Source organism: Kogia breviceps, chromosome 11 (genome assembly GCF_026419965.1).
Source record: "Kogia breviceps isolate mKogBre1 chromosome 11, mKogBre1 haplotype 1, whole genome shotgun sequence".
Lineage (NCBI taxonomy): Eukaryota > Metazoa > Chordata > Mammalia > Artiodactyla > Physeteridae > Kogia > Kogia breviceps.
This window is the reverse complement of record NC_081320.1, coordinates 79,576,537-79,603,371: the sequence shown is the minus strand read 5'-3', so window position 1 is coordinate 79,603,371 and position 26,835 is coordinate 79,576,537. Positions and strand designations below refer to the sequence as shown.

The 26,835-nt window shown below is 37.0% G+C and overlaps 1 protein-coding gene across 10 annotated transcripts in view; it reads left to right on the top strand.

Annotated features, from left to right (window-relative positions):
• Positions 1-26,835, top strand: part of LCLAT1 (lysocardiolipin acyltransferase 1) — a 201,947-nt gene that overhangs the window by 101,346 nt on the left and 73,766 nt on the right. For all 10 annotated transcript variants that reach the window (XR_010835591.1, XM_067007872.1, XM_067007870.1 and 7 more), the window contains 2 exons: positions 5,887-6,033; positions 11,752-11,868. Coding sequence is in view for 9 of the 10 variants with exons in the window: in XM_067007872.1 (XP_066863973.1) it covers positions 5,887-6,033; positions 11,752-11,868 (264 nt within the window). In the remaining variant the exon portion in view is untranslated. The remainder of the gene's footprint in view (positions 1-5,886; positions 6,034-11,751; positions 11,869-26,835) is intronic.

Below are 26,835 nucleotides of genomic sequence, written 5' to 3'. Positions count from 1 at the left end.
CTCACATAGTATGAAAAACAGGTTTTTGGTTCCACCATAGGGTAAACCCCGAAACTGTAATCATAACCAAGAAATTGCATCTTGCCAACCAAAAGCCATCAATAAATAGGTATTTCTTCATTGTCAAGTGAGACTTTCTACTCTCTGCAGGTAGATATAATCATCTCTTTGTGGAGTCTAGTGAAATTTGCAGTAAGGGTGGTTTTATCCATTTTGTGGTTTTTCAAATTTGAAATTTAGAATTGAGTTTCCTTTAGGATATTATTTAATTGTCTGCTCTTTTTTTTGCGGTGCACGGGCCTTGTGGCCTCTCCCGTTGCAGAGCACAGGCTCTGGATGCGCAGGCTCAGTGGCCATGGCTCACGGGCCCAGCCGCTCCACGGCATGTGGGATCTTCCCGGACTGGGGCACAAACCCATGTCCCCTGCATCAGCAGGCGGACTCTCAACTACTGCGTCACCAGGGAAGCCCTGTCTGCTCATATTTTATACTTTGATTTCTGTCTTGTATTTTCAGCACAAGCACATTTGAAACCTAATGACATAGGCATGCTCTAAAAGGATTATTACAGGAAAAAGTCATAGCATTGATTATCTGCCTCCTCTCAATGTTTTTAAAAGCCAGAGCCTCATGTAAGTTAATCATCTTAGATGAGGGATGTAGAGAGCATTACCTAATTTCAAATGTGAGTTCAAAGAAGACAGAGCTTCCCTAACTTGGTGTAGCATTTTGCTAGATGCTGACACAGGTTGAAATTCTGAGAAATAGAACTCACTTGTTCTGATTTATTTGTATAACCACTGTTATGCACAACCACACAGTCAGCAAACATATTATTTGCTTATGATTGTTGTGATACGAGTTTATATAAAATTTGCATCTGTTCATATTATCACTCATTTTCATTTAACAGAGTCCTATGGGTAACATTCCCTTGGTTGCATCCACACCCTCTATTCAGGATTGAAAATACATTGAAGAGAACAGTTTGCTTTATCTCTTGCACATTGCTTTTTTTTGTTTCTAGTGTTGCATTCATAGTCCCATAGTAAATACCATAATGAATTAATAAGTACATGGACAACAATGATGAATTAATCTATTTTTGAAGTTCAGTTTTTAGTACAATAGGTGAGTAGTATAGATATTTTTATGATTCTCTTAACTACAGTTGACCCTTGAACAACACAGGTTTGAACTGCACGGGTCCATTTACCTGTGGTTTTTTTTTTCCAATAAATACGTACTACAGTATCATACAATTTGTGGTTGGTTGAATCATGGATGTGTAACCATGGATATGGAGGGGATGGTTGTAAAGTTATAAGTGGATTTTAGACACTGTGCTTGGGGGTGGGCAACCCTAACCCCCCATGTTGACCAAGGGTTAACTGTATATTCATCTACACTAAAATGAAAAAAGGATGAATGGATAAAGAAGATGTGGCACATATATACAATGGAATATTACTCAGCCATAAAAAGGAATGAAATTGGGTCATTTGTAGAGACGTGGATGGACCTAGAGACTGTCATACAGAGTGAAGTAAGGTCAGAAAGAGAAAAACATATGTTGTGTATTAGCACATATATGTGGAATCTAGAAGAATGGTGCAGATGAATTGGTTTGCAAGGCAGAAATAGAGACACAGATGTAGAGAACAAACGTATGGACACGAAGGGGGGAAAGTGGTTTTGGGGTGATGGTGGGATGAATTGGGAGACTGGGATTGACATATATTCACTAATATGTATAAAATGGATAACTAATAAGAACCTGCTGTATAAAAATAAATAAAATAAAATTCAAAAAAAGGGAAAAAGAAAATGCTGAAAAGGGCTTACTTTTTATGGAGAAAGAATGCATAATGTTAAAAATACACTCAAGTAAATTGGTTTTTTTTTTTTTTTTTCCTAGCCAGCTCTAAAACTTGATAAAAGAAAATTTAAGCCGAGGAAAACCAGGTTCTAAAAATTATAGAATACCTCTGGACAATAGAGTATGCTTAGAGATTACTCCTGTCTGCTTTGAGAATGCAGTGCTGGTAACGTAAATGGGATTTTTGAAAGAAGATGGTGGTAACAGAGCCATGCCAGCATCCACAGAATCTATTTTTATAAACCTGCCAGGCTCTCAGTACTTGTCTGAGAAATTCAGGTGATAGACGGAATGTCCTCCAATGGAAAAAGTATAAAACAGGCAAGTTATATAGACTAATTTCAAATGACAGGATCAGTTGCACTGTCATTTATCAGCCCATAGACTTATGAAATAAATGTCATAAAACTGTATGAGGACCTCAAGAATGTTAAGAAAAATGTGGATATTGCCTTAAACGTGAATAACATGTGTACTGATGGCAATGAAATGAGAAGAAAAAGACTCACGAGATCTTCCTGTGGTTTTTATGAGAGGGAGAAAACATTTAAGCTAAAGGGAGTAAAACAGATTCAAAAGCATTAGTATAATGGAATAATGTATAAGGTATAAATGGAACATGAGAAGGCAAAGCACAAAGGGGAAGTATCATCACATCTTCAGAGGAGAGGTCCAAGAGGCTGACTGATTTAGTCATTTTACTTCCCTTTCTGGGATTTTTGAAACATATACATAATATTTGAAAAGTTTTATGACACAGCCCCATGGGTTTTCCTACTGCCCCTTCCCCCCAAGGGAGCAACAGATATTCTCACTTGGAATGGAGAAATACACTCAACCTGTCAGTATTGTTCAGTCTAGAACATCCTTTACAAATATGAGGACAATGCAGAATTAACATTTGAGAAAAATACACAGCTTTAAAGAAAGTCTAAGAATAAACTCTGAGGAATAGACATTTCTCTGAGGAGAATTTACACTGTGTTTAACTAATACCCTTAGAGAGATTCAAGTGTATATTGCAAAGAGGCTGTTTAGTACAGTGGTTAAAAACATCAGCTTTGGAGCCAGACTGCCTGCATTTGAAACCTGATTTTACCACTTACTAGTTCTCTGAGTCTCTGTGCCTTAGTTCCCTCATCCATAAGGTAGGAATAATAATTTTACCTAATTCATAAAGTTGTCTTGATAATTAATTGAATTAATTAATGAAAAATGCTTAGAACAATACTAGGCACATAGTAACCATTCAATAAACATTTTTTAAAAATTACTCCTCTTTGTACTTGTCATAGCTTATTATAGTTTTTGCTATTTGTCCATAAAATTTGAAAATTAAAGAGTTGATTGCTGAAATAAACTCAATTAGTAGACTAGAAACAGCTGAAGATCAAATTAATGAGTTAGATGACCAAGCTAAAAGATTTTCCTTAAACACAGCATCAAATGAAGGGAGATAAAAAGTATGAGAGGACAAAACCAGAAGTTTTAACATCTGTCTAAGAGAAGTTCCAAATAGAAAGTCTGAGAGAATGAAGAAGAGAAAAAATAGTGTTTTCTTAAGTAATAAAAGGAATATTCCAAATGTTAAAGAGACTCATATTGGAAGAGTGTACCAACTGCTGAGCTGAATTAATGAAAAAGTTGCATACTGGTGAATTCTCACAAAACCAAGGATAAAGAGAAAATAAAGCTTCCAGAGGGGAAAAAAATTATCAGCAGAAATCAGATTGATATCAGACTTCTATAAGAAGACTGTGGGGAAAACAGCTTTGAAATTCTGAGGGGAAAATGATTTAAAATCTCAAGTTCTGTTTTAAGCCAAGCTAGCCTCCAAAATTGAGAACAACAAAAAAATTTCATAAATGCAAAAACTCAAACTTTTTTTTGAAACAAGTTCCTTAAGGAGGACTAACAGAAGGACATAGGATATAAGAAACAATGATAAGAAGAGAAGCCAACAGACTTAACCCGAGTCAAGTCTAAACAATTAAAATCGTTCTGTGAAGCATAAGGAATAGTGGTAATAATAAATAATAGCAATTTGGAGGAACTATTGGATGATTTCTACAAATCTTGGGAGAGGGACAAGAGGAAAGCGTAATCTTTTGTTTGGGGGAAGATTATTTATTAACTCAAAGTTGATAGAATTATTTAAGTTTAAATGTTTGTAAAAATAGAAAGGTGAAAAAATTTTAAGCATGACCTTTAAAATAGTAAAATAGAGTTTATAATTTCCAAAACACTAGTGTAGGGCAGGGCAATTGTGAATGGGAACTTTTTTGGTTACATTTTTATGTGTTATCCTTGGTATTATTTTGTAAGCCAACCTTGGTATTATTGTAACTTCTTAATCATAGTAATGACAGTAACTATTACGTATTGAATACTTTGTGCTAAATCATCTTAATTTATTTCTTACAGCAACTATCAGGTAAATACTGTTGCAGCATTATGCTTATTTTTTACCTTTGGGGTCAATGAGGGACAAAGGCTTAAAGCTGAACAGCTGGTTTGTGGTGGAACTATGATTCTAACCCAGGCAATCTCATTCCAGAGTTATACCGCCTGCAAACTGCACTGTGGATGTAGGTGTCCTCAGGTAAAAGAGGAGACATGTAAGAGGGGGCAAGTGTGGGATCAATTCCAGTACAGGTGGATATGACTGACAATAAATACAGTGGGTGAGCAGCAACTGGACACATTATCAGCAAGACCTATGCTAAAGTGTGGATTATTTGGGAATATGCTTATTTATATTTGTAGAATACAGTATTCTAGTTTGGACTTAATTCAAACCAGATAAAGTCCTACCGATTTTAAAATCATGATTTAATGATAATTTTATATATTCTTAGGGTACTACTGTATTTACTAAATGATAACTATTATTTTAGTTGTGTTTTTAAGAAACTACCACTCATCCCCTCTAGCTGAACTAGTAAAAGTATATTGTAAAGATACACATGACAATAAGGGAGATGGACTCTTGTGGGATATCCAAGAGGTGAACCCAAAGACTGGCCAGCCATTGTGGAAAACTATCTTTTGTTCTTGATCACAGTCAGCTTTATGTGCCTCAACAGCAGTTGTTGTTTAGGTCTTCAGTATAGTGTGCTACATTTATTTTGCCTCAGGTGCTACTGTCTCTATTATCTGCTCTTTTTGTCCATCCATTTGTCTTATATACCAACTTGTTTTCTCTGTGGTCCCAGGTAAACTTCCTGAGAGAACATTTGGCCAAGACAATTACTGTGTATGGGCCAAAGGTTTCATGCTTCATGGACTATGGAATAGACTATTGATTGTCCACCTTAAGTCAGATATTTACCACAGTAGTTCTAGTCATTTCTGGCCAGGGAGGGATGCCAGCTGGGAAAAACCTGGCTTGTCTAGAGCTGCCTCTTCAGTAGCAAGGTTGAATTCGCCTTAGAGAAAGGGAATGTGATCACAGTGTACGCTCTAATTAACGTGTTTAGTAGTCATTGCATATTTTCTTTTTAAAATAACTCTAAAGAAGAGATTACATTGAAAACAGCAATTGGATTTAGAGATTGAGTAGTACAGAAAGAGAAGTATTAAAGACAATGCTTGTATACATGGCTTGAGAACAATCCCTTGCTTACTGCTTTGTGAGCCTGATAACACATAGTCATATATCTCTTGTAGGTAACTTGGTTAAAATATCTGTTTAAGTTAGGATTTTAACTTTGGATGAGTTACTGATAGATATTAAGGAAGTTTTTCTCCTTAGTATTTTAATAGCTAGGTTTTGCTTGAAAAGAGTTTTTGAGAATTCCAGAATTTAGTAGACTCCTTTAAGAATATTCTCTGGTATATCTGTTATTTAATCCAAGATCAGTGCTGAATTTAAGGTATATCATGAGATGCTTATTATGAAAGTAAATAATTTATAGTAAAACTCCAAAACTCTGAAATATTATATTCAAAAATACGTGGATATTGGTATTAAAATTATACATAAATATTTGTTAAATTGATTCTAGGTTGGGCCATGCAGGCTGCTGCCTATATCTTCATTCATAGGAAATGGAAGGATGATAAGAGCCATTTCGAAGACATGATTGATTATTTTTGTGATATCCATGAACCACTTCAACTCCTCATATTCCCAGAAGGGACTGATCTCACAGGTAAGGTAGCCTTGGTTTGGATCACAGAATTTTAAAACACAAAGGAACTCCAAATTGATTAGCTATCTAGTCTGAACTTCTCAGTCCTCAGATGAAGCAACTGAACACCAACAAGATTAATGGCCCATCCCTAGGGTCACTCAGTTAGTCAGCAGCACATCAGAACCCAGAACTCCTGGTTTCCAGCCCATAGAGGTTATGATGGGCAACTCCAAGAGGTATTATTTATACTTGCCATCTTAGAGCTTTATATTTTAAGTCTCGGTATATACTTTAAATATCAGCCTTTTACTTTATATAGTTTGTATATAACCGCAAAAAACCCCAAGTAGCCAAAACAATCTTGAGAAAGAAGAACAAAGCCTAGTTTTAAAATATCTATTCTCTGTCCTCTTCCAAGATCCGTATTTGTCCATTAGACCCTTTTTTTTCAACTTCTTTCTTATAAGAAAAGGGTCTGGGCTTCCCTGGTGGTACAGTGGTTAAGAATCCGCCTGCCAGTGCAGGGGACACGGGTTCGATCCCTGGTCCGGGAAGATCCCACATGCTGCGGAGCAACTAAGCCCGTGAGCCACAACTACTGAGCCTGCGCTCTAGAGCCCACGAGCCACAACTACTGAGCCCATGTGCCACAACTACTGAAGCCTGCACACCTAGAGCCCATGCTCCACAAGAGAAGCCACTGCAAAGAAAAGCCCGTGCACCACAATGAAGAGTAGTCCCCTCTCACTGCAACTAGAAAAAGCCTGTGCGCAGCAACAAAGACCCAACACAGCCAAAACCAAATCAATTAATTAATTAATTTTTTTAAAAAAGGAAAGGATCTAATAGTAACCAATTTCACTTGTTGATTTAAGTTAGTATCTTGCCTTTTTCCTTTTTTTAAAAAAAATTATTTATTTATTTTACTTATTTTTGGCTGCGTTGGGTCTTCGTTGGTGTGCGCAGGCCTTCTCTAGTTGTGGAGACTGTGGGACACTCTTCGTTGTGGTGCGCGTGCTTATTGTGGTGGCTTCTCTTGTTGTGGAGCAGCGCTCAAGGCTCACGGGCCTTAGTAGTTGTGGCACATGAGCTTAGTTGTTACGCAGCATGTGGGATCCTCCCGGACCAGGGCTGGAACCCGTGTCTCCTGCATTGGCAGGCAGATTCTTAACCACTGTGCCACCAAGGAAGCCCCTTTCCTGGTATTTTTAAAGCCTTATCTCTAATATAAGCTGGAAAGGCCTTGTCCTTTTCCTAAAGAAAATTCAGCCATCGTTGAGTTGTAGAGGGGACACAGGAGAATATTATGTAGGACTTTTCTGTCTTCCCAGATATCAAATTACACAGGCCAAGAATGCCAGTGGATCTCAAGGAATTCTTTAAAAGATTAAAAACAAAATTCAGTCTTTCATTCTTACTAAATCAGTGGGCTTCACATCTTTTTTGAACCACAGGTCATTTCTGCAGGTGAAGCCTTCTATTGCAGTCTAGGATTTAAGATGGAGAGAAGAACTACTCTGGTTGATGAATATTGGTGAGGGAGGGAGTAAGCTACAACAGGAAGTAGTTTTATAGAATCCTTCAACTCAAAAGAGCAAAATTCAAAAGCTTTAATACCCTGGTTACTTTAAGAAAAATACAGCAGAATTTGAGAAGGACCCAGTGTATAAAGGTCTGCTGTACAAGGGAAGACAGACTGAAGCAGGTTAGAACTGAAATCTAAAACTCACAAATAGTACAGAGAGATCCCTATGAACTTGTCTTCTAAATCCTCAATACTAGATCAAAGCAACTAAGAGCTACCAAGAAGGGCAGCCCTTAGAACCTGAGAGGAGAACAAGTAAATGAACAATCTAATTCACTCTGTGGACAATAGTAATTTATGGAACCCAATACCCCCAAAAAGAGTGCAAGATGGAAAATACAAATTACACAACTACTTAAGTAAGTGAATGGGTGACTAAACTGTAATATGTTAATAGGGAAATTAAAGTATTTTGGGAAACATTTACCATTAATGACTAATGTATGACAGATTGGAACTGAGCTAAATGAAGCATGGCAATTTTTATATACTAGTATATATACTAAATTATACTTACTGTATAGTATGTTTGATTTTTATAGTTAAAATTCTAATAGTAGTTGGGTCACAGAGGATAATACTGAGTGTAATATTGGCTGCATATTGTTTAAGCTTGAAAATATATTGTAAGTTGTAAGTTGATTGATTCCCAGAACTGAACTATCATTAGGAAATTTCAATGGACAGCCAGGCATATTTACATTTTTTAATCGTTAGAATGCATAATACTTAAATTTGAGTATTGAAATATCTGTATTATAGAAAGTCATTTACTGAAATGATAGATTTTGTGAATGCCAAAATGTACACTAAAGAGTGGCAACTGTGGAAGTTATTTAGTAATTAAAAGCTAATGGGATAAAAGCTCATGGGTTGCTGTTACTTTGGTACATCAGTATTAAAATGTTCATATATTAGACCTTCAGAGTTTATAAAGTAGATATTTAAAACTTTTCAGTCTGTATTTTTCAAGTGTCTTTTTTAGGTGATGAACTTAACATCTAGTTGAATATTTTCACAGTCCAGAGTACTCATTATTACATGATGTAGTTGAATATTTTTAAAGTTAAAACAGTATTTATGTTTTAAGGCCAACTTGCAAAAGCCAGACTATTTGCGAGATAGAGTTGGGATATGTTTTTTTTTTTTTTTTTTTTTAGGTAGGCTAGCAAAATACCTTTGGTTTGAAAACGTATCTGTTAACTCAAAGGTGTTTTTAGCTACCACAGTTAACTTTCAAGTTGGGTTTTTAAGCCCAAAGAGAATGTTTTATAATCCTCTTTAAAGTTGTGAATTCAACGTGTTTGCACATTTTCAAATTAGTATGTTTAAATGTAACTTTATATTCTATTTTCATATATTACTGTTGTTTATAACTTTTTATTTTGCTTATGCAAGTAATATATGTTATTTTGGGGAAATTTATAAACATAGAAGGGAGCACAAATATTACTCTAATCCCACTGCCCATAAAGCAGCACTATTCTAATTTTGCTCCGTTGTTTTCGGGTCATTTGGTCACACGTGCACGTGCGCACACACACATACACGTATACATACACACATCCATAGGCATATATATGTGCACACATACACATAATTTTAAAATTGGAAAACCAGAATTATACTTTTCTTTGTACTTAATATTGTATTCTCTCACATCATTAGTCAAGGTTGTCCAGAAAAACAGAACCGTGTGTGTGTGCACGTGTGTGTGTGTGTGTGTGTGTGTGTGTGTGTGTGTGTAGAGAGAGAGGGAGAGAAAAAGAGAGAACGGGTGGGGGGTGGCAAATTTATTTTAAGGAATTGGCTTACATGATTCTGGAGGGTGGCAAGTTAGAAATATACAGGGTATGTCAACAGGCTGTGACCCCAGGGAAGAGTTGCAGTTTGAGTCCAGAGGCCGTCTGCTGGCAGAATTCTTTTTTGCTTGAGGAGATTAGTCTTTTTCTCTTAAGACCTTCAGCTGATTGGATGAGGCCCACCCACATTATACAGGATAGTCTGCTTTACTCAAAGTCCACTGATCTAAATATTAATCTCATCAAAAAACACCTTCACAGAAACATCTAGAATAATGTTTCACCAATATCTGGGTACTTTGGCCTAGTCAGTTTGACACATAAAATTAACCATCACAGTTAGTATATTATGATTTTGTTTTACTGGTTTAGAAAGGAAAGCTTTTCTAGGTTTTAACAATTATATAATATTACATGCAATTAAACACGCTTGTAGGTAAAACTTATTCATTTAATAGATATATGAGTGCCTGAAGCTTTACCTACAAAAAAGTCTCTTCATGAGACTTTTCATGAAGCTTACTTTCTAATGAGGAAAAACAGATTAAAAACTAATAATAAAAATATGTCTGGTATTCATAAATGCTGTAAAGAAAAGCAAGATAAGGAGAGAGAGGGAGAGAAAGTAATAAAAGATGGGGACATAGGGTGCTGTTTTATATAAGGTGGTTTGAGGAGGCCCCTTAAGTTCTTATTTAAGGAGAGACTAAATGAACAAAGCAGAAAATCATGCAGATGTCTGGGTGGAAGGCATTCTGAGTACAGGGAAGGTGGGAATATGCCTGGCTGGTTTGAGAACATCGAGCAGCCAGTAGTCTCACGAGAGCGGTAGGCGTGCTGGCATTGGAGTGTTACAGGGAGCCAGGCTAACGAGATGGGAGGTTGTGGTGAGAAAGTGGGATGCTAGTCTGTCAGTCCTAATAATCACAGTCTGGGGCTGGGTAGATAAAGTGGGGATGGAGGGGAAAATCTGCATCTCTGATCTGTGATTATTTCTTACTTCCCACATTGTGCCTGTTGTGCCTTTTAGAACTACTTCCACCTGTATTCACATTCTACAGCAGCGTTCAGTTTTGTCTTCAGATCCCCCAAGTCTGTGACCAGCAGGAAGAGCAAACTGGAGAGTGGTTAACTACTCTTCTTTGTGGTGTCTCTGGGATTCCCCATCCCATGTAAGGTCCTGCTAGTTGTCTGTAAAATACTGTTCTGTAGTCCCATGCCCAGAAGATTCCCCTCGAATGAATGTGAGAGGAGCTTATTACTTTTCTTGCTTAGAGCTTTTACTTTTGACTTGCTGGAGATCTGTTTAATTTTTTGACTCAATTTATAGAAGTGTTCTTTGAATAATTTAGTGTCGTGGACTCCATCTATAGTTTTTTGAGATTTTTGAGGATTCTGTGGTCTTAAATTTACTCCTTGGAAAGTAGTATTTTTACATATAGGGTTTTCCCTGGTGACTTGGAATGGTCTATAAATTTCAGGATGCCACTGAGGATTGCAGGTTCTAACGTCTGCTGTCATCAGAAGGTATTTCATGATCTCCCCCAGCAGCTAAGGCCAATTTTCTGAACACTTTACTTTTTCCAAATATAATTGCTGAATAATGGGTTTGGTTCTTCTTAGAACTTATAAAGTTACCTCATGGAATGGAAAAAGAAGTTTTTGCCAACAATTGGAACATATACTTGACTCAGTAACTATATTCAGCCAAACCATGTTCAGATGTTTGTACGTGGTGTGCTAATCATGTGCCCATTCTGTCGTGGAGTGGTGTTGGTTAGTAATATTAGTGTGCTCTGTGGCTGACCAAGGCAGATATTTCACTTTGCACTGAAGCCCTAAATTATTGGGTTAAAAAAATGTTGATCCGATGTATTTGGCAGATTGTTAGTTATTTCTTCTGGATGTCTAGATCCTTATGTTTTATTACTATTTTAGTTTTACTTTATTTCATCTTTATATTTTACTATTTCAATTTTTATTATGTAACGACTATTTTATGAAAATTTTAGTTATTAGTATTTTATTTGTATTTCAGTTTTCATTGTATATTGACTATTTTATGAAATCTCTTAAAGAATTTTAAGGATTTGAATATGAATTTATAAACTGTTATAAAACATCTATTAATACCTTATTATAAAATTTCTGAAATTCCAATAAGTAGGTAAGTCTGGGATATTTGTTAGGGATTTACTAAAGTATTTCTATCTTATCATTTGATTCAGTATGTTATATTAATTACAGAAACATTAACCGCCATTTTTATCAAAGAAATTCTGCACCATTTCCTTACCTCACTTATCTTCCTTTATTTTATGGCTTCTAATGGCCTATTGTTTTGTTTAGAAAATAGCACGGCTCGAAGTAATGAATTTGCTGAAAAGAATGGACTTCAGAAATATGAATATGTCTTACATCCAAGAACTACAGGCTTTACTTTTGTAGTAGACCGTCTAAGAGAAGGTAAGCACCCATCTCAAAGTGTACTTTTTTATATAAGTGGCAGAAATTGCTAAACTTCACATATAACTGTCGAATTTACAAAGCACTTTTTCATACTTTATCTCAAGAAATGAGATAATGTATTTTTATGCTAACTTGACCCCATGCACTAAAATGTTTTATTATGTATTCTTTAGAAATAGAAAAGAATCTTTGTCAAAAACAAAACATTTTTTCTCCTTTTTTGGAATAGACAGAAAATAATACATACAGTTAGACTATCGTTCCATATTTGAATGCTTCTCAAAGCAGCAAAACTGTCTTCAAAGTATCTTATCACTTATAGTTATTTATAGCTTAAAAAATATTTTTACATTCATTATTCCACTCACTGCAACGAATGATTCCAGTTGGTAGGAAGGCAAGTACTGCTACCTCTATTTTGTTGTTAAATAGAAGTGGCATCTAGGGTTGTTCGTAAATTTCCATAGCTTACAGATGGAACCTCATTCTTCTGCTTCCTACTTTGTGGCTCACACTACCCCCTCTCCACCCCCATGTCCTCTAGAGCCATGTCGGTTGAAGGGCATCTGGAGCCAAGGTGATTGCACTGACCATGTCACACCCATTTAAATGTTTACATTTTGATATTTTTATTAAAAAAAAACCCAATTGGACATTTTGTTATAGCTGCATATGTAAATATTTATATATTCTTACACACATGTATATACAAATGGATAACAGACATATGGATATATATGAAAAAGGAACTATTCAGAAACATGCTGAAGTGTTATTAATTTTACAAGAACAAGTCAAAGCCCAGAGTCACCTAGCAGAAGAAAAATCTTGTTTGCGTGTTTCTGCTCTCCACTCTGATTTCTAGCAAGACATATTGTATAAAGGTGACATCTGTGACAAATTATCACCTTCATTTGATAATTGTTATGTTGTCATAAAACTGCTTGTGCCTAACATGAAAGGCCTTGAAACATTATATAAGAAAAGGTATAAAGTTCTTACTTCTTACCCTAATTGGCATCACTATTGTTCCCTTAGGGTTTAATGTACTTTAAGATGTAAAGTATAACCTCATTTAGTGAACCCTGCCAAAACAAAGCATCTTTACAACTAAGTACTCATGATATAAAAGAAATGCATGGTCAATCCAAAATCACATTACTATTAGTTCACATAGTAAACTAAAAATATTGTCCCTGTTATTTTGGCTTGCTTTTGGAATTCGGTGGTTATAACTGACATGAAATGGAGACATGGGCTTTATGGTCATATTGTGTATGAATAGTGAGTGTCCATCTGCCCACAGAGGCTCATGGAGAACACAGTTCCTTATGCCTATGGAATAGGACAGGGGGTTACCAAGACATTAATACAGGGATGCTGCTGCTTTTTGGTTTTTTGTTTTCCTTCCCCCAAACGTGGTACCACTTACTGTGGCATTCAGTTTAGACTCTCCCTTCTCACTCAACAATATGTTTTTTATTTTCTAACAATCTGATATTTTATAGTATTTAATGATTACTTTAAAAGTATTTCTGACATCATGGAACATGCTGTTGGAACACATCTTTTGCTAATAAAGATATTTTTAATTGCAGGCAGGATAGTTGAGAGATTATTTTATAGTGGATGAGGATATAACTACAGAGCTCTCTGTTCTGAAATCTGGAAAATATTTTAGTAGCAAACTGATTTATAACTTTGGGGAACATGTATTACTTAGTCATCACTCAGAGTACTAGTCAACAACCACAGTATGTCATTTTTCCTGCCAGAAGTGGCAACTGATTTTTCCCCCTTCTCTGTATCAGTAAAGAAAGAAACACAGATGACTCCATTTGCTTCAGCTAAGAAAAGTTAGATGATTCCATTTACTTCAGTTAGAAAAGTAGAATGGGTCCTATACACTATGATAATAATAGAAACAAGAAGTATGATGGCAATAATTATAATAGTAACAGCAGCTAACGTTTACTGAGCATTTACTAAGTACCAGGCATTATGCTAAGTGTTCTGTATGTGTAAGGTCAGTCAACCCTCACAACAACTGTCCTGGTAGTTACCAGTATTTAACTTGTAGAGCAAAACTGAAGCAGAAATTGAAGAATCATCTCAAAGTTACTGGAACATGGTTTGTCTGACTGAATAGCCGGTGTTCTTTCTACTGTAATATGATGCCTCATATATCTATAGTGTCATTTTAGTTAAAGCACCTTTGTAATAATAGTGAGCTGGATGGTTTTCTTCAAGGAAAATATTTTAAAAGAAAGAAGAGGCTAAATGGCCAGATCATGGAGTGATGGGAGTCACAAGAGAAGTGGTTATGATGCTGCCTGAGATGACAGGGAGAGCAGGCACAGTCATCTAGTCAGAGTATCATTTTAGGAAAGAAATCTAAGACTCAGAAAGGGCCCAGCACAACTTCCTGATCTTTTCTGGGGTCTGCTTTTGTTTATCAATTAAGTGAAAAAGAAGCTTGCTCTTAAAACAAATGGCCATTATAAATAAATATTCCAATGGAAGCCTGGAGACCACATATTAAAACCAATTACCGAGGAAATGTATGAGGACAAGATGGCAGAGTAGAAGGACTTGAGCTCACCTCCTCTCACTAAAACACCAAAATCATAACTTACTGCTGAACAGCCATCAACAAAAAAGACTCAGACCTACCAAAAAAGATATTCTACACCCAAAGACAAAGAAGAAGCCACAACAAGATGGTAGGAGGGGTGCTTTCATGATATAATGAAATCCCATTACCCACCAGGTGGGTGACCCACAAGCTGGAAAACAATTATGTCACAGAGGTTCTCCCACAGGAGTGAGAGTTGGGAGCCCTATGTCAGACTCCCCAGCCTGGGGTATGGCATCAGGAGGAGGAGGCCCCAGAGCATTTGGCTTTGAAAGCCTGCAGGGCTTGAGTGCAGGAGCTCCACAGGACTGCGGGAAACAGAGACTCCACTCCTTGAGGGCACATACAAGGTTTCACGTGCACAGGGACCAGGGCAAAGCGGTGACTCCATAAGAGCCTGGGCCAGACCTACCTGTGGGTCTTCGAGGGTCTCCTGGGGAGACGGGGGGGTTGGCTGTGGCTCACTGTGGGCAAGGACACTGATGGTGGATGCCCCAGGGAATACTCATCAGTATCCATGAGTTCTCCTGGAGGTTGCCATTTTGGCACTGAGACCTGGCCCCACCCAACAGCCTGCAAGCTCCAGTGATTGGATGCCACAGGCCAAACAACCAACAGGGTGAGCCCCACCCATCAGGAGACAGGCTGCCTAAAGTTGTCCGGAGCCAACAGCCACCTGTAAACATACCCCTTGACACGGCCCTGCCCTCCAGAGGGACAAGACCCAGCTCTACACACCAGGAAAGCATGCACAAGCCCCTGGACTAACCTCACTCACCAGGGGCAGAAACCAGAACCAAGAAGAATTACAGTCCTGCAGCCTGAGGAGTGGAGACCACAAACACAGAAAAGTTAGACAAAATGAGGCGGCAGAGAAACATGTGCCAGACGAAGGACTAAGATAAAAACCCCAGAAGAACAACCAAGTGAAGTGGAGATAGGCAATCTACCTGACAAAGAATTCAGTGTAATGATAGTAAAGAGGATCTGAGATCTCAGAAAAAACAATGGAGGCATAGCACACAGAGGATACAAAAATGTTTAATAAAGAGCTAGAAGCTTTATAGAACAAACAGATTAATAATATAATAACTGAAATGAAAAATACACTAGATGGAATCAATAGCAGAATAAATGAGGCAGAAGAATGAATAAGTGAACTGGAGGACAGATTGGTGGAAACCACTGCTATGGAACAGAATAAAGGAAAAAGAATGAAAAGAAATGAGGACAGTCTCAAGAGACCTCTGGGACAACATTAAACACATCAACATTCACATTATAGGGGTCCCAGAAGGAGAAGAGAGAGAGAAAGGGCCTGAGAAAATATTTGAAGAGATAATAGCTGAAAACTTCCCTAACTTGGGAAAGGAAACAGTCACCTGAGTCCAGGAAGCGCAGAGAGCCCATACAGCATAAACCCAAGGAGGAACATGCCAAGACTCATAGTAATCAAACTGACAAAAATGAAAGACAAAGAAAAAAACATTGAAAGCAACGAGAAAAGCAATAAATACCATACAAGCGAACTGCCATAAGGTTATCAACTGATTTTTTAGCAGAAACTCTGCAGGCCAGAAGGGAGTGGTATGATAAACAATATTTTAAGTGATGAAAGGGAAGAACCTACAACCAAGAATACGCCACTCAGCAAGGCTGTCATTCAGATTTGACAGAGAAATCAAAAACTTTACAGACAAGCAAAAACTAAGAGAATTCAGCAACACCAGACCACCTTTGCAACAAATGCTAAAGGAACCTCTCTAGCCAGAAAAGAAAAGGCCACAACTACAAACAAAATTACAAATGAGAAAGCTCACTGGTAAAGGCAAACATATAGTAAAGGTAGGAAATCAGCCACACACAAATATGATATCAAAACCAGCAACTGTGAGAAAAGGAGAGTATAAGTGCAGGATGTTGGAAATGCATTTGAAATTAAGAGACCAGTAGCTTAAAATAATCGTGTGTATATACACATATATGTGTGTGTGTGTGTGTGTGTGTGTGTATGTATTTACATATACGTGTGTGTGTGTGTATATATATATGTATATATATATATAGACTGCTATATCAAAACCTCATGGGAGCCACAAACCAAAAATCTATAATAGATACACACACAAAAAAGAAAAAGCACCCAAAGACAACACTAAAGATAGTCATCAAATCACAAAAGAAGGGGGGGAGCGAGAAGATGGCGGAAGAGTAAGACGCGGGGATCACCTTCCTCCTCACAGAGACATCAGAAATACATCTACACGTGGAACTTCTCCTATAGAACACCCACCGAACGCTGGCAGAAGACCTCAGACCTCCCAAAAGCCGTGTGGATTAAAGGCTCTTGGCACTCCAGCCAGGTGTCAAGGCTGTGTCTCTGAGGTGGGAGAACTAACCTCAGGACACTGGTCCACAAGAGACCTCTCAGCTCCACATAATATCAAACGGCGAAAATCTCCCAGAGATCTCCATCTCAACACCAAGACCCAGATTCACTCAAGGACCAGCAACGAACAGTGCTGGACACCCTATACCCAACAAAGAGCGAGACAGGTCTACAGCCCCATCCATTAGCAGACAGGCTGCCTAGAATCACAGTAAGGCTACCGACATCCCCATACATGCCCCCAGACGTGGACCTGCCCACCAGGGAGACGGGATCCAGCCTCATCCACCAGAACAGGGGCACTGGTCCCCCCAACCAGCTCAATCCACTGAACCAACCTCAGCCACTGGGGACAGCCACCAAAAATAGATAGAAATACGAACCTGCAGCCTGCAAAAGGGAGACCCCAAACACAGTAAGATAAGCAAAATGAGAAGACAGAAAAACACACAGCAGATGAAGGAACAAGATAAAAACACACCAGACCTAACAAATAAAGAGGTAATAGCCAATCTACCTGAAAGAGAATTTAGAATAATGATGGTGAAGATGATGCAAAATCTTGGAAATAGAATAGACAAATTGCAAGAAACAGTTAACAAGGACCTAGAAGAAATAAAGAGGAAGCAAGTAACAATGAGCAACACAGTAAATGAAATGAAAAATACTCTAGACGGGATCAGTAGCAGAATAACTGAGGCAGAAGGACGGATACGTGACCTGGAAGATAAAATAGTGGAAATAACTACTGCAGAGCAGAATAAAGAAAAAAGAATGAAAAGAACTGAGGACAGTCTCAGAGATCTCTGGGACAACATTAAACGCACCAACATTCGAATCATAGGGGTCCCAGAAGAAGAAGAGAAAAAGAAAGGGACTGAGAAAATATTTGAAGAGATTATAGTTGAAAACTTCCCTAATATAGGAAAGGAAATAGTCAACCAAGTCCAGGAAGCACAGAGAGTCCCATACAGGATAAACCCAAGGATAAACACGCCAAGACACATAATAATCAAACTGTCAAAAATTAAATACAAAGAAAACATACTAAAAGCAGCAAGGGAAAAACAACAAATAACACACAAGGGAATCCCCATAAGGCTAACATCTGATCTTTCAGCAGAAACTCTACAAGCCAGAATGGAGTGGCAGGATATATTTAAAGTGATGAAGGAAAAAAACCTACAACCAAGATTACTCTACTGAGCAAGGATCTCATTCAGATTTGATGGAGAAATTAAAACCTTTACAGACAAGGAAAAGCTGAGAGAGTTCAGCACCACCAAACCAGCTTTACAACAAATGCTAAAGGAACTTCTCTAAGCAAGAAACATAAGAGAAGGAAAAGACCTACAAGAACAACCCAAAACAATTAAGTAAATGGTAATAGGAACGCACATATCAATAATTACCTTAAATGTAAATGGATTAAATGCTCCCACCAAAACACACAGACTGGCTGAATGGATACAAAAACAGGACCCATATATATGCTGTCTACAAGAGACCCACTTCAGACCTAGGGACACTTACAGGCTGAAAGTGAGGGGATGGAAAAAGATATTCCATGCAAATGGAAATCAGAAGAAAGCTGGAGTAGCAATTCTCATATCAGACAAAATAGACTTTAAAATAAAAACTATTACAAGAGACAAAGAAGGACACTACATAATGATCAAGGGATCGATCCATGAAGAAGATATAACAATTGTAAATATTTTATGCACCCAACATAGGTGCACCTCAATACATAAGGCAAATACAAACAGCCATAAAAGGGGAAATCGACAGTAACACAATCATAGTAGGGGACTTTAACACCCCACTGTCACCAATGGACAGATCATCCAAAATGAAAATAAATAAGGAAACACAAGCTTTAAATGATACATTAAACAAGATGGATTTACTTGATGTTTATAGGACATTCCATCCAAAAACAACAGAATACACATTTTTCTCAAGTGCCCATGGAACATTCTCCAGGATAGATCATATCTTGGGTCACAAATCTAGCCTTGGCAATTTTAAGAAAATTGAAATCGTATCAAGTATCTTTTCTGACCACAACACTATGAGACTAGATATCAATTACAGGAAAAGATCTGTAAAAAATACAAACACATGGAGGCTACACAATACACTACTTAATAACGAAGTGATCACTGAAGAAATCAAAGAGGAAATCAAAAAGTACTTAGAAACAAATGACAATGGAGACACGACGACCCAAAACCTATGGGATACAGCAAAAGCAGTTCTAAGAGGGAAGTTTATAGCAATACAGTCATACCTTAAGAAACAGGAAGCATCTCGAATAAACAACTTAACTTTGCACCTAAAGCAATTAGAGAAGGAAGAACAAAAAAAACCCCAAATTTAGCAGAAGGAAAGAAATCATAAAGATCAGATCAGAAATAAATGAAAAAGAAATGAAGGAAACAATAGCAAAGATCAATAAAAGTAAAAGCTGGTTCTTTGAGAAGATAAATAAAATTGATAAACCATTAGCCAGACTCATCAAGAAAAAAGGGAGAAGACTCAAATCAATAGAATTAGAAATGAAAAAGGAGATGTAACAACTGACTCTGCAGAAATACAAAAGATTATTAGAGATTAGTACAAGCAACTCTATGCCAATAAAATGGACAACCTGGAAGAAATTGACAAATTCTTAGAAATGCACAAACTGCCAAGACTGAACCAGGAAGAAATAGAAAATATGAACAGACCAATCACAAGCACTGAAATTGAAACTGTGATTCAAAATCTTCCAACAAACAAAAGCCTAGGACCAGATGGCTTCACAGGCGAATTCTATCAAACATTTAGAGAAGAGCTAATACCTGTCCTTCTCAAACTCTTCCAAAAGATAGCAGAGGGAGGAACACTCCCAAACTCATTCTATGAGGCCACCATCACCCTGATACCAAAACCAGACAAAGACGTCACAAAGAAAGAAAACTATAGGCCAATATTACTGATGAACACAGATGCAAAAATCCTCAACAAAATACTAGCAAACAGAATCCAACAGCACATTAAAAGGATCATACACCATGATCAAGTGGGGTTTATTCCAGGAATGCAAGGATTCTTCAATATACGCAAATCAATCAACGTGATACACCATATCAACAAACTGAAGGAGAAAAACCATATGATCATCTCAATAGATGCAGAGAAAGCTTTTGACAAAATTCAACATCCATTTATGATAAAAATCCTGTAGAAAGTAGGCATAGAGGGAACTTTCCTCAATATAATAAAGGCAATATATGACAAACCCACAGCCAGCATTGTTCTCAATGGTGAAAAACTGAAACCATTTCCACTAAGATCAGGAACAAGACAAGGTTGCCCACTCACACCACTCTTATTCAACCTAGTTTTGGAAGTTCTAGCCACAGCAATTAGAGAAAATAAAGAAATAAAAGGAATCCAAATAGGTAAAGAAGAAGTAAAGCTGTCACTGTTTGCAGATGACATGATTCTATACATAGAGAATACTAAGGATGCTACCAGAAAACTACTAGAACTAATCAATGAATTTGGTAAAGTAGCAGGATACAAAATTAATGCACAGAAATCTCTGGCATTCTTATACGCTAATGATGAAAAATCTGAGAATGAAATTAAGAAAACACTCCCATTTACCATTGCAACAAAAAGAATAAAATATCTAGGAATAAACCTACCTAAGGAGACAAAAGACTTGTATGCAGAAAACTATAAGACACTGATGAAAGAAATTAAAGATGATACAAATAGGTGGAGAAATATACCATGTTCATGGATTGGAAGAATCAACATAGTGAAAATGACTATACAACCCAAAGCAATCTACAGATTCAATGCAATCCCTATCAAATTACCACTGGCATGTTTTACAGAACTAGAACAAAGAATTTCACAATTTGTATGGAAACACAAAAGACCCCGAATAGCCAAAGCAATCTTGAGAACGAAAAATGGAGCTGGAGGAATCAGGCTCCCTGACTTCAGACTATACTACAAGGCCACAGTAATCAAGACAGTATGGTACTGGCACAAAAACAGAAATACAGATCAATGGAACAGGACAGAAAGCCCAGAGATAAACCCACACACATATGGTCACCTTATCTTTGATAAAGGAGGGAAGGAAACACAGTGGAGAAAAGACAGCCTCTTCAATAAGTGGTGCTGGGAAAACTGGACAGCTACCTGTAGAAGTATGAAATTAGAACACTCCCTAACACCATACACAAAAATAAACTCAAAATGGGTTAAAGACCTACATGTAAGGCCAGACACTATCAAACTCTTAGAGGAAAACATAGGCAGAACACTCTATGACATCAATCACAGCAAGATCCTTTTTGACCCATCTCCTAGAGAAATGGAAATAAAAACAAAAATAAACAAATGAGATCTAATGAAACTTAAAAGCTTTTGCACAGCAAAGGATACCATAAACAAGACCAAAAGACAACCCTCAGAATGGGAGAAAATATTTGCAAATGAAGCAACTGACAAAGGATTAATCTCCAAAATTTATAAGCAACTCATGCAGCTCAATAACAAAAAAGCAAACAACCCAATCCAAAAATGGGCAGAAGAACTAAATAGACATTTCTCCAAAGAAGATATACAGATAGCCAACAAACACATGAAAGAATGCTCAACATCATTAATCATTAGAGAAATGCAAATCAAAACTACAATGAGATATCATCTCACACCGGTCAGATTGGCCATCATCAAAAACTCTAGACACAATAAGTGCTGGAGAGGGTGTGGAGAAAAGGGAACACTCTTGCACTGTTGGTGGGAATGTAAAATGATACAGCCACTATGGAGAACAGTACTGAGGTTCCTTAAAAAACTACAAATAGAACTACCATATGACCCAGCAATCCCACTACTGGGCATATACCCTGAGAAAACCATAATTCAAAAAGAGTCATGTACCAAAATGTTTATTGCAGCTCTATTTACGATAGCCAGGACATGGAAGCAACCTAAGTGTCCATCAACAGATGAATGGATAAGGAAGATGTGGCACATATATACAATGGAATATTACTCAGCCATAAAAAGAAATGAAACTGAGTTATTTGTAATGAGGTGGATAGACCTGGAATCTGTCATACAGAGTGAAGTAAGTCAGAAGGATAAAAACAAATACCGTATGCTAACACATATATATGGAATCTTAAAAAAAAAAAATGTCATGAAGAGATTAGTGGTAGGATGGGAGTAAAACACAGACCTACTAGAGCATGGACTTGAGGATATGGGGAGGGGGAAGGGTAAGCGGTGACGATGTCAGAGAGTGGCAGGGACATATACACACTACCAAATGTAAATTAGATAGCTAGTGGGAAGCTGCAGCATAGCACAGGGAGTTCACCTCTGTGCTTTGTGACCACCTAGAGGGGTGGGATAGGGAGGGTGACAAAAGAGGGAAGAGTTATGGGAACATATGTATATGTATAACTGATTCACTTTGTTGTAAAGGAGAAACTAACACACTATTGTAAAACAGTTATACTCAAATAAAGATGTTAAAAAAAAAATCACAAAAGAAGAGAACAAAAGAGGGAGGGAAGAAAAAGCACCCCCCAAAAAAAGAAAAGAAATCCAGAACAATTAACAAGATGGCATTACGAACATACATATCGATAATTACCTAAAATATAAATGGATTAAATCCTCCAACCAAAAGACATAGTCTGGCTGAATGGATACAAAAACAAGACCGATATATATGCTGTCCACAAGAGATCCACTTTAGATCTAGGGACACATACAGATTGAAAGTGAGGGGATGGAAAAAGGTATTCCATGCAAATGGAAATCAAAAGAAAGCTGGAGTAGCAATACTCACATCAGATAAAATAGACTTTAAAATAAAGACTGTTAACATGAGACAAGGAAGGACACTACATAATGAACAAGGGATCAATCCGAGAAGAAGATATAACAATTATAAGTATATATGCACCCAACATAGGAGTACCTCGGTATGTAAGGCAAATACTAACAGCCATAAAAGGAGAAATCAACAGTAACACAATAATAGTGGGAGACTTTAACACCCCACTTACATCAATGGATAGATCAGACGGAAAATCAGTAAGAAAACTGGCCTTAAATGATACATTAGACCAGATGGACTTAATTGATACAAATTAACTTATTTACAAAACAGAAGACGACTCACAGATTTCAAAAACAAACTTATGGTTACCAAAGGGGAAAGTGGGGTGGGGGAGGGATAAATTAGGAGGTTGGGATTAACACATACACACTACTATATATAAAATAGATAATTAACAAGGACCTACTATATAGCATAGGTAACTCTACTCAATAATGTGTAACAACCTATATGGGAAAAGAACCTGAAAAAGAATGGATATATGTATCCATTGGATATATATATCCAAAGAATGGATATATGTATAACTGAATCACTTGGCTCTACACTTGATGCTAACAAAACATTGTAAATCAACTAAACTCTAATATAAAATAAAAATTAAATTTAAAAAACCCAATTATCATTAGGTAACATCTTTACTGCTCACTCATGCATGTAACTGAATTCACTGTTTCTGATATTAATAGCACAAGTTCAAGCAGGTGAGAAATTCAAGACATCAAGAAGTTAAGGATAAGAAGTCCTAACAGGAAGCACTGAATAGGAGAAAATGCAAAACAAAGAAAGTAGTTTCTGAGCGTCTCTTTAGAACATATTTCACCGAGATTAAGAACATTTAGAAAACACACACTTAACCTGAAATATAACACCCATTATATAACATTATACAGATGTGTTGCTCTTGTAATAATAATGGAAAAAAGTTTTCCCTGAGCTCCTTGATTTCCTTCATTTTTGTACTTGCTCTTATACTTTTACTAGATCATAACCTTCTTAAGGATATGGATTGTCCTGCCCATAGCAGAGACCAAATCAGTATTAGTTGAGTTTAATATTTTCTTTTGTCTGAAAAGGTAAGCACAGTGTCCTACCATCTTCCCAGAGCAATGTATATTACACTGATCAGTATCTGTCATGGAAGATTTATTTCATATGTACCTCTAATCACAGGACATTTCAATATGTGATTATATAACCTTTTTCAGTACTAAGATTAACCCAAACCCAAAGGAAGTTGCTAACTTAAGAGAAAAGAAGGTTTTACATGAGAAAGTGTTTTGGTTTTTATTTTTAGTTATACAGCTTTAAGAAATTTATCACACAATTTAAAAATTGTAACTTAATGCACCAAAATTTAGTTAGAGTCATGATCATCTCTGCTGCTGTATTATTTTTAACAGTAGTAGCTTTATTCTTCTTTGATTTTAAACAAGTAGTGATTTGGTCCAACCATTATTTGGTTCTGTTACATGCTTTGTAAGCCAGTTACTGAATTGTAACCATGCAATAATTACCTTCACCATTAGGCGGCACAAGTGTGCACATTTGAGTTAACTTGAAATTAGGTTAAAGTAGTTGGGAGTGAGGGGTCAAACACTCCATGGAATATGACCTTGCCTTCAAGAAGTTTATCATCTTCCTGGATAGATAAGAATAGTACTCATGGAAATATCTAAGAAGTAATATGACAGTATAATTACATGCCAAGTTTTGTGGTATACAGTGTAAAATGTTATGCTTAATTACATCACACAATCACAGGTGTGTTCAGTAAAGAGAGATCATGTAGTGTTGAAATACTCAGGTAAGGCTTCTTCAAGAAGCTGAATTTCCCTTGGACCTTAGAGACTATACGTAATTTGGATAGGCAGGAGAAATAAGGATGGCTGAGAACAGGAAAGGAAGAGTACAAGAAAGGACACAGTGTTTGTTCAGCTGGGCAAAACCAGTCTGACGGAGCTGAAGACCTGGCTGTAAAGTAACAGACAATATTTAAGAAGGTTGTGTGACGCCATTATTGTTGAAGAACTTAATTCCTACCCGCAAAGAGTCATGTTTTTATTTTTTCCATTTCTAGATCAGGTCACTCAAGCAAACAGTTCACTTTGGACAGATCTTGCCATTGTGTTCAGTGAAGAAAGTCACGACAGCCCTAATGAAAAATGATAGAAGCCCTATATCCTGTCCATAAAAACAGCCATCTAACATTTATCAAGTACCTGCCTTGTGCCAGGCACTGAACTGTTCACATGTTGCTGCCCATGCAGTGGAATTACCCAGGGAGCTTTTAAAAATGTAGATACGCAGGTCCAGGCTCAGACCTGCTGAATCAAAGTCTGGTGGTGGTTCCTGGGCTCACAGCTACCCCACTAGCTACTTTCTTACAGATCACTTAGTTCTCATAACTGTGCTAGGTGGTGGTTTGCCCTGTGCTACACCCGAGGAGACTGGCTCAGTTCACAGCTTGTCCAGGGTCACACAGCTGCCGAGTGGAGGTACCATGATCTAAACTCAGGTCTCTTTGATGCCAAAGCCCATGTTCTTCCTGCTGTGTAAGAAGTAGCAGTTTTTCTATTCCAGATGCTACAAAAATGCCATCTTTGTAGGGTTTTTTTCCTCTCTTACCTATATCTCTCCCTGGTATCCTTGGCTGTACTGTGTGTTTTGTTTAAATGGAAAAATAAATCAAGGATTTCCTTTTTGTAAGCACCTCTCTTTTTTTTTCCCTGGCTCCTATATTTACCAGTTCTTCCTTTATTTCTCTAATCCTTAAAACAAAACTCAAACTACCTGTCCTTTCAAATTGTGGTTCTTTCTTTTGGCCAACAACTCTCAAACTAGCCTGATGACTTGATTTTCTCTTAGCTCACTTCCTATTAAAAAAAAGAAAGTATTTCTTTATTTTAAAAAAAAGTTGGAAAATTAATTACAAAGAAGGAAATGGCACCCATAGTCTTGTCAAGCATTTCTCAAATATCCAGTGCCTTTTGAGTCTTGTGTTTTTACATGTTTTATTTTAAAAATTGGGTCAAATTCTGTTTTGTAAAAATTTTTTCCCAACTTACTATAATGTGCATTTTTCACAATCCTTACATAATTTTTTATGATACGTTCATGTATGCATGGTACTTCATCAGATAGAGGTGCCACTATTTATTTAATTAGGCCTCTATTATTAAAAATTTAAATGGTTTCCAGTTTTCCGCTCTTATAAATAATGCCAAAGTATGTGTAAATCTCTCATTATTTCTGTAGGATATATTTCCAAATCTAATTACTGAGTCCAGGGTATATTTTTTAAAGTTTTAAAAAAAGTTAGTCTTACGCCCTGCCCCCATTTCATTTGGTCACCAAATTCTATGATATTGCCTTGGAAGCATCTCTTAGAGAAACTTCCTGTATTTCCGCAATGGCCCCATTCGATGGGATCCCATTACTTCTCCTTTTCACGCTTCCTGGCTTTCTCACTGGAGTGCCTCTTGTTTCTTCTTTGCTAATCCATATTGCACACAGCTAACAGTCAGTCTTCATAAAGTACCACTCTAATGTAATCGTGTGTATGTTTATTTGTTCAGAAAATGCTTCTCGGGCACATAAATGTTATTTGACTTGCTGAGATATTGCCATTACCAAGACACACCCAGTTCCCTTGAGTATCATCAAGTTTAGGAAACATTAAAATGCATTATCATAAGAGATATGAATAGAAAGTAACTTAAGCACATAAAGGCTAGTCTTTTTTTACTTAAAGTGACACTGAAGAGGTGGCACATGAGCTGAGAATTAAAGAATAATTAGGCATTTTCCAGGGAGAAAAGACATTTAAATATGTGCATTACTTCCATATTCCTTGGTGAAGACTTTATAATATGGTTCCAATCTACTTTTAAAAATTTACCACTAATGCAGTATGAGACAACCTATTTGACTTAATGGACTATTCCTGACTGTGCCTTATGCTTTCTGAATTTTGCCTCCGGTTATATCTGTCCAGGCTAAAACCTGCAAGGC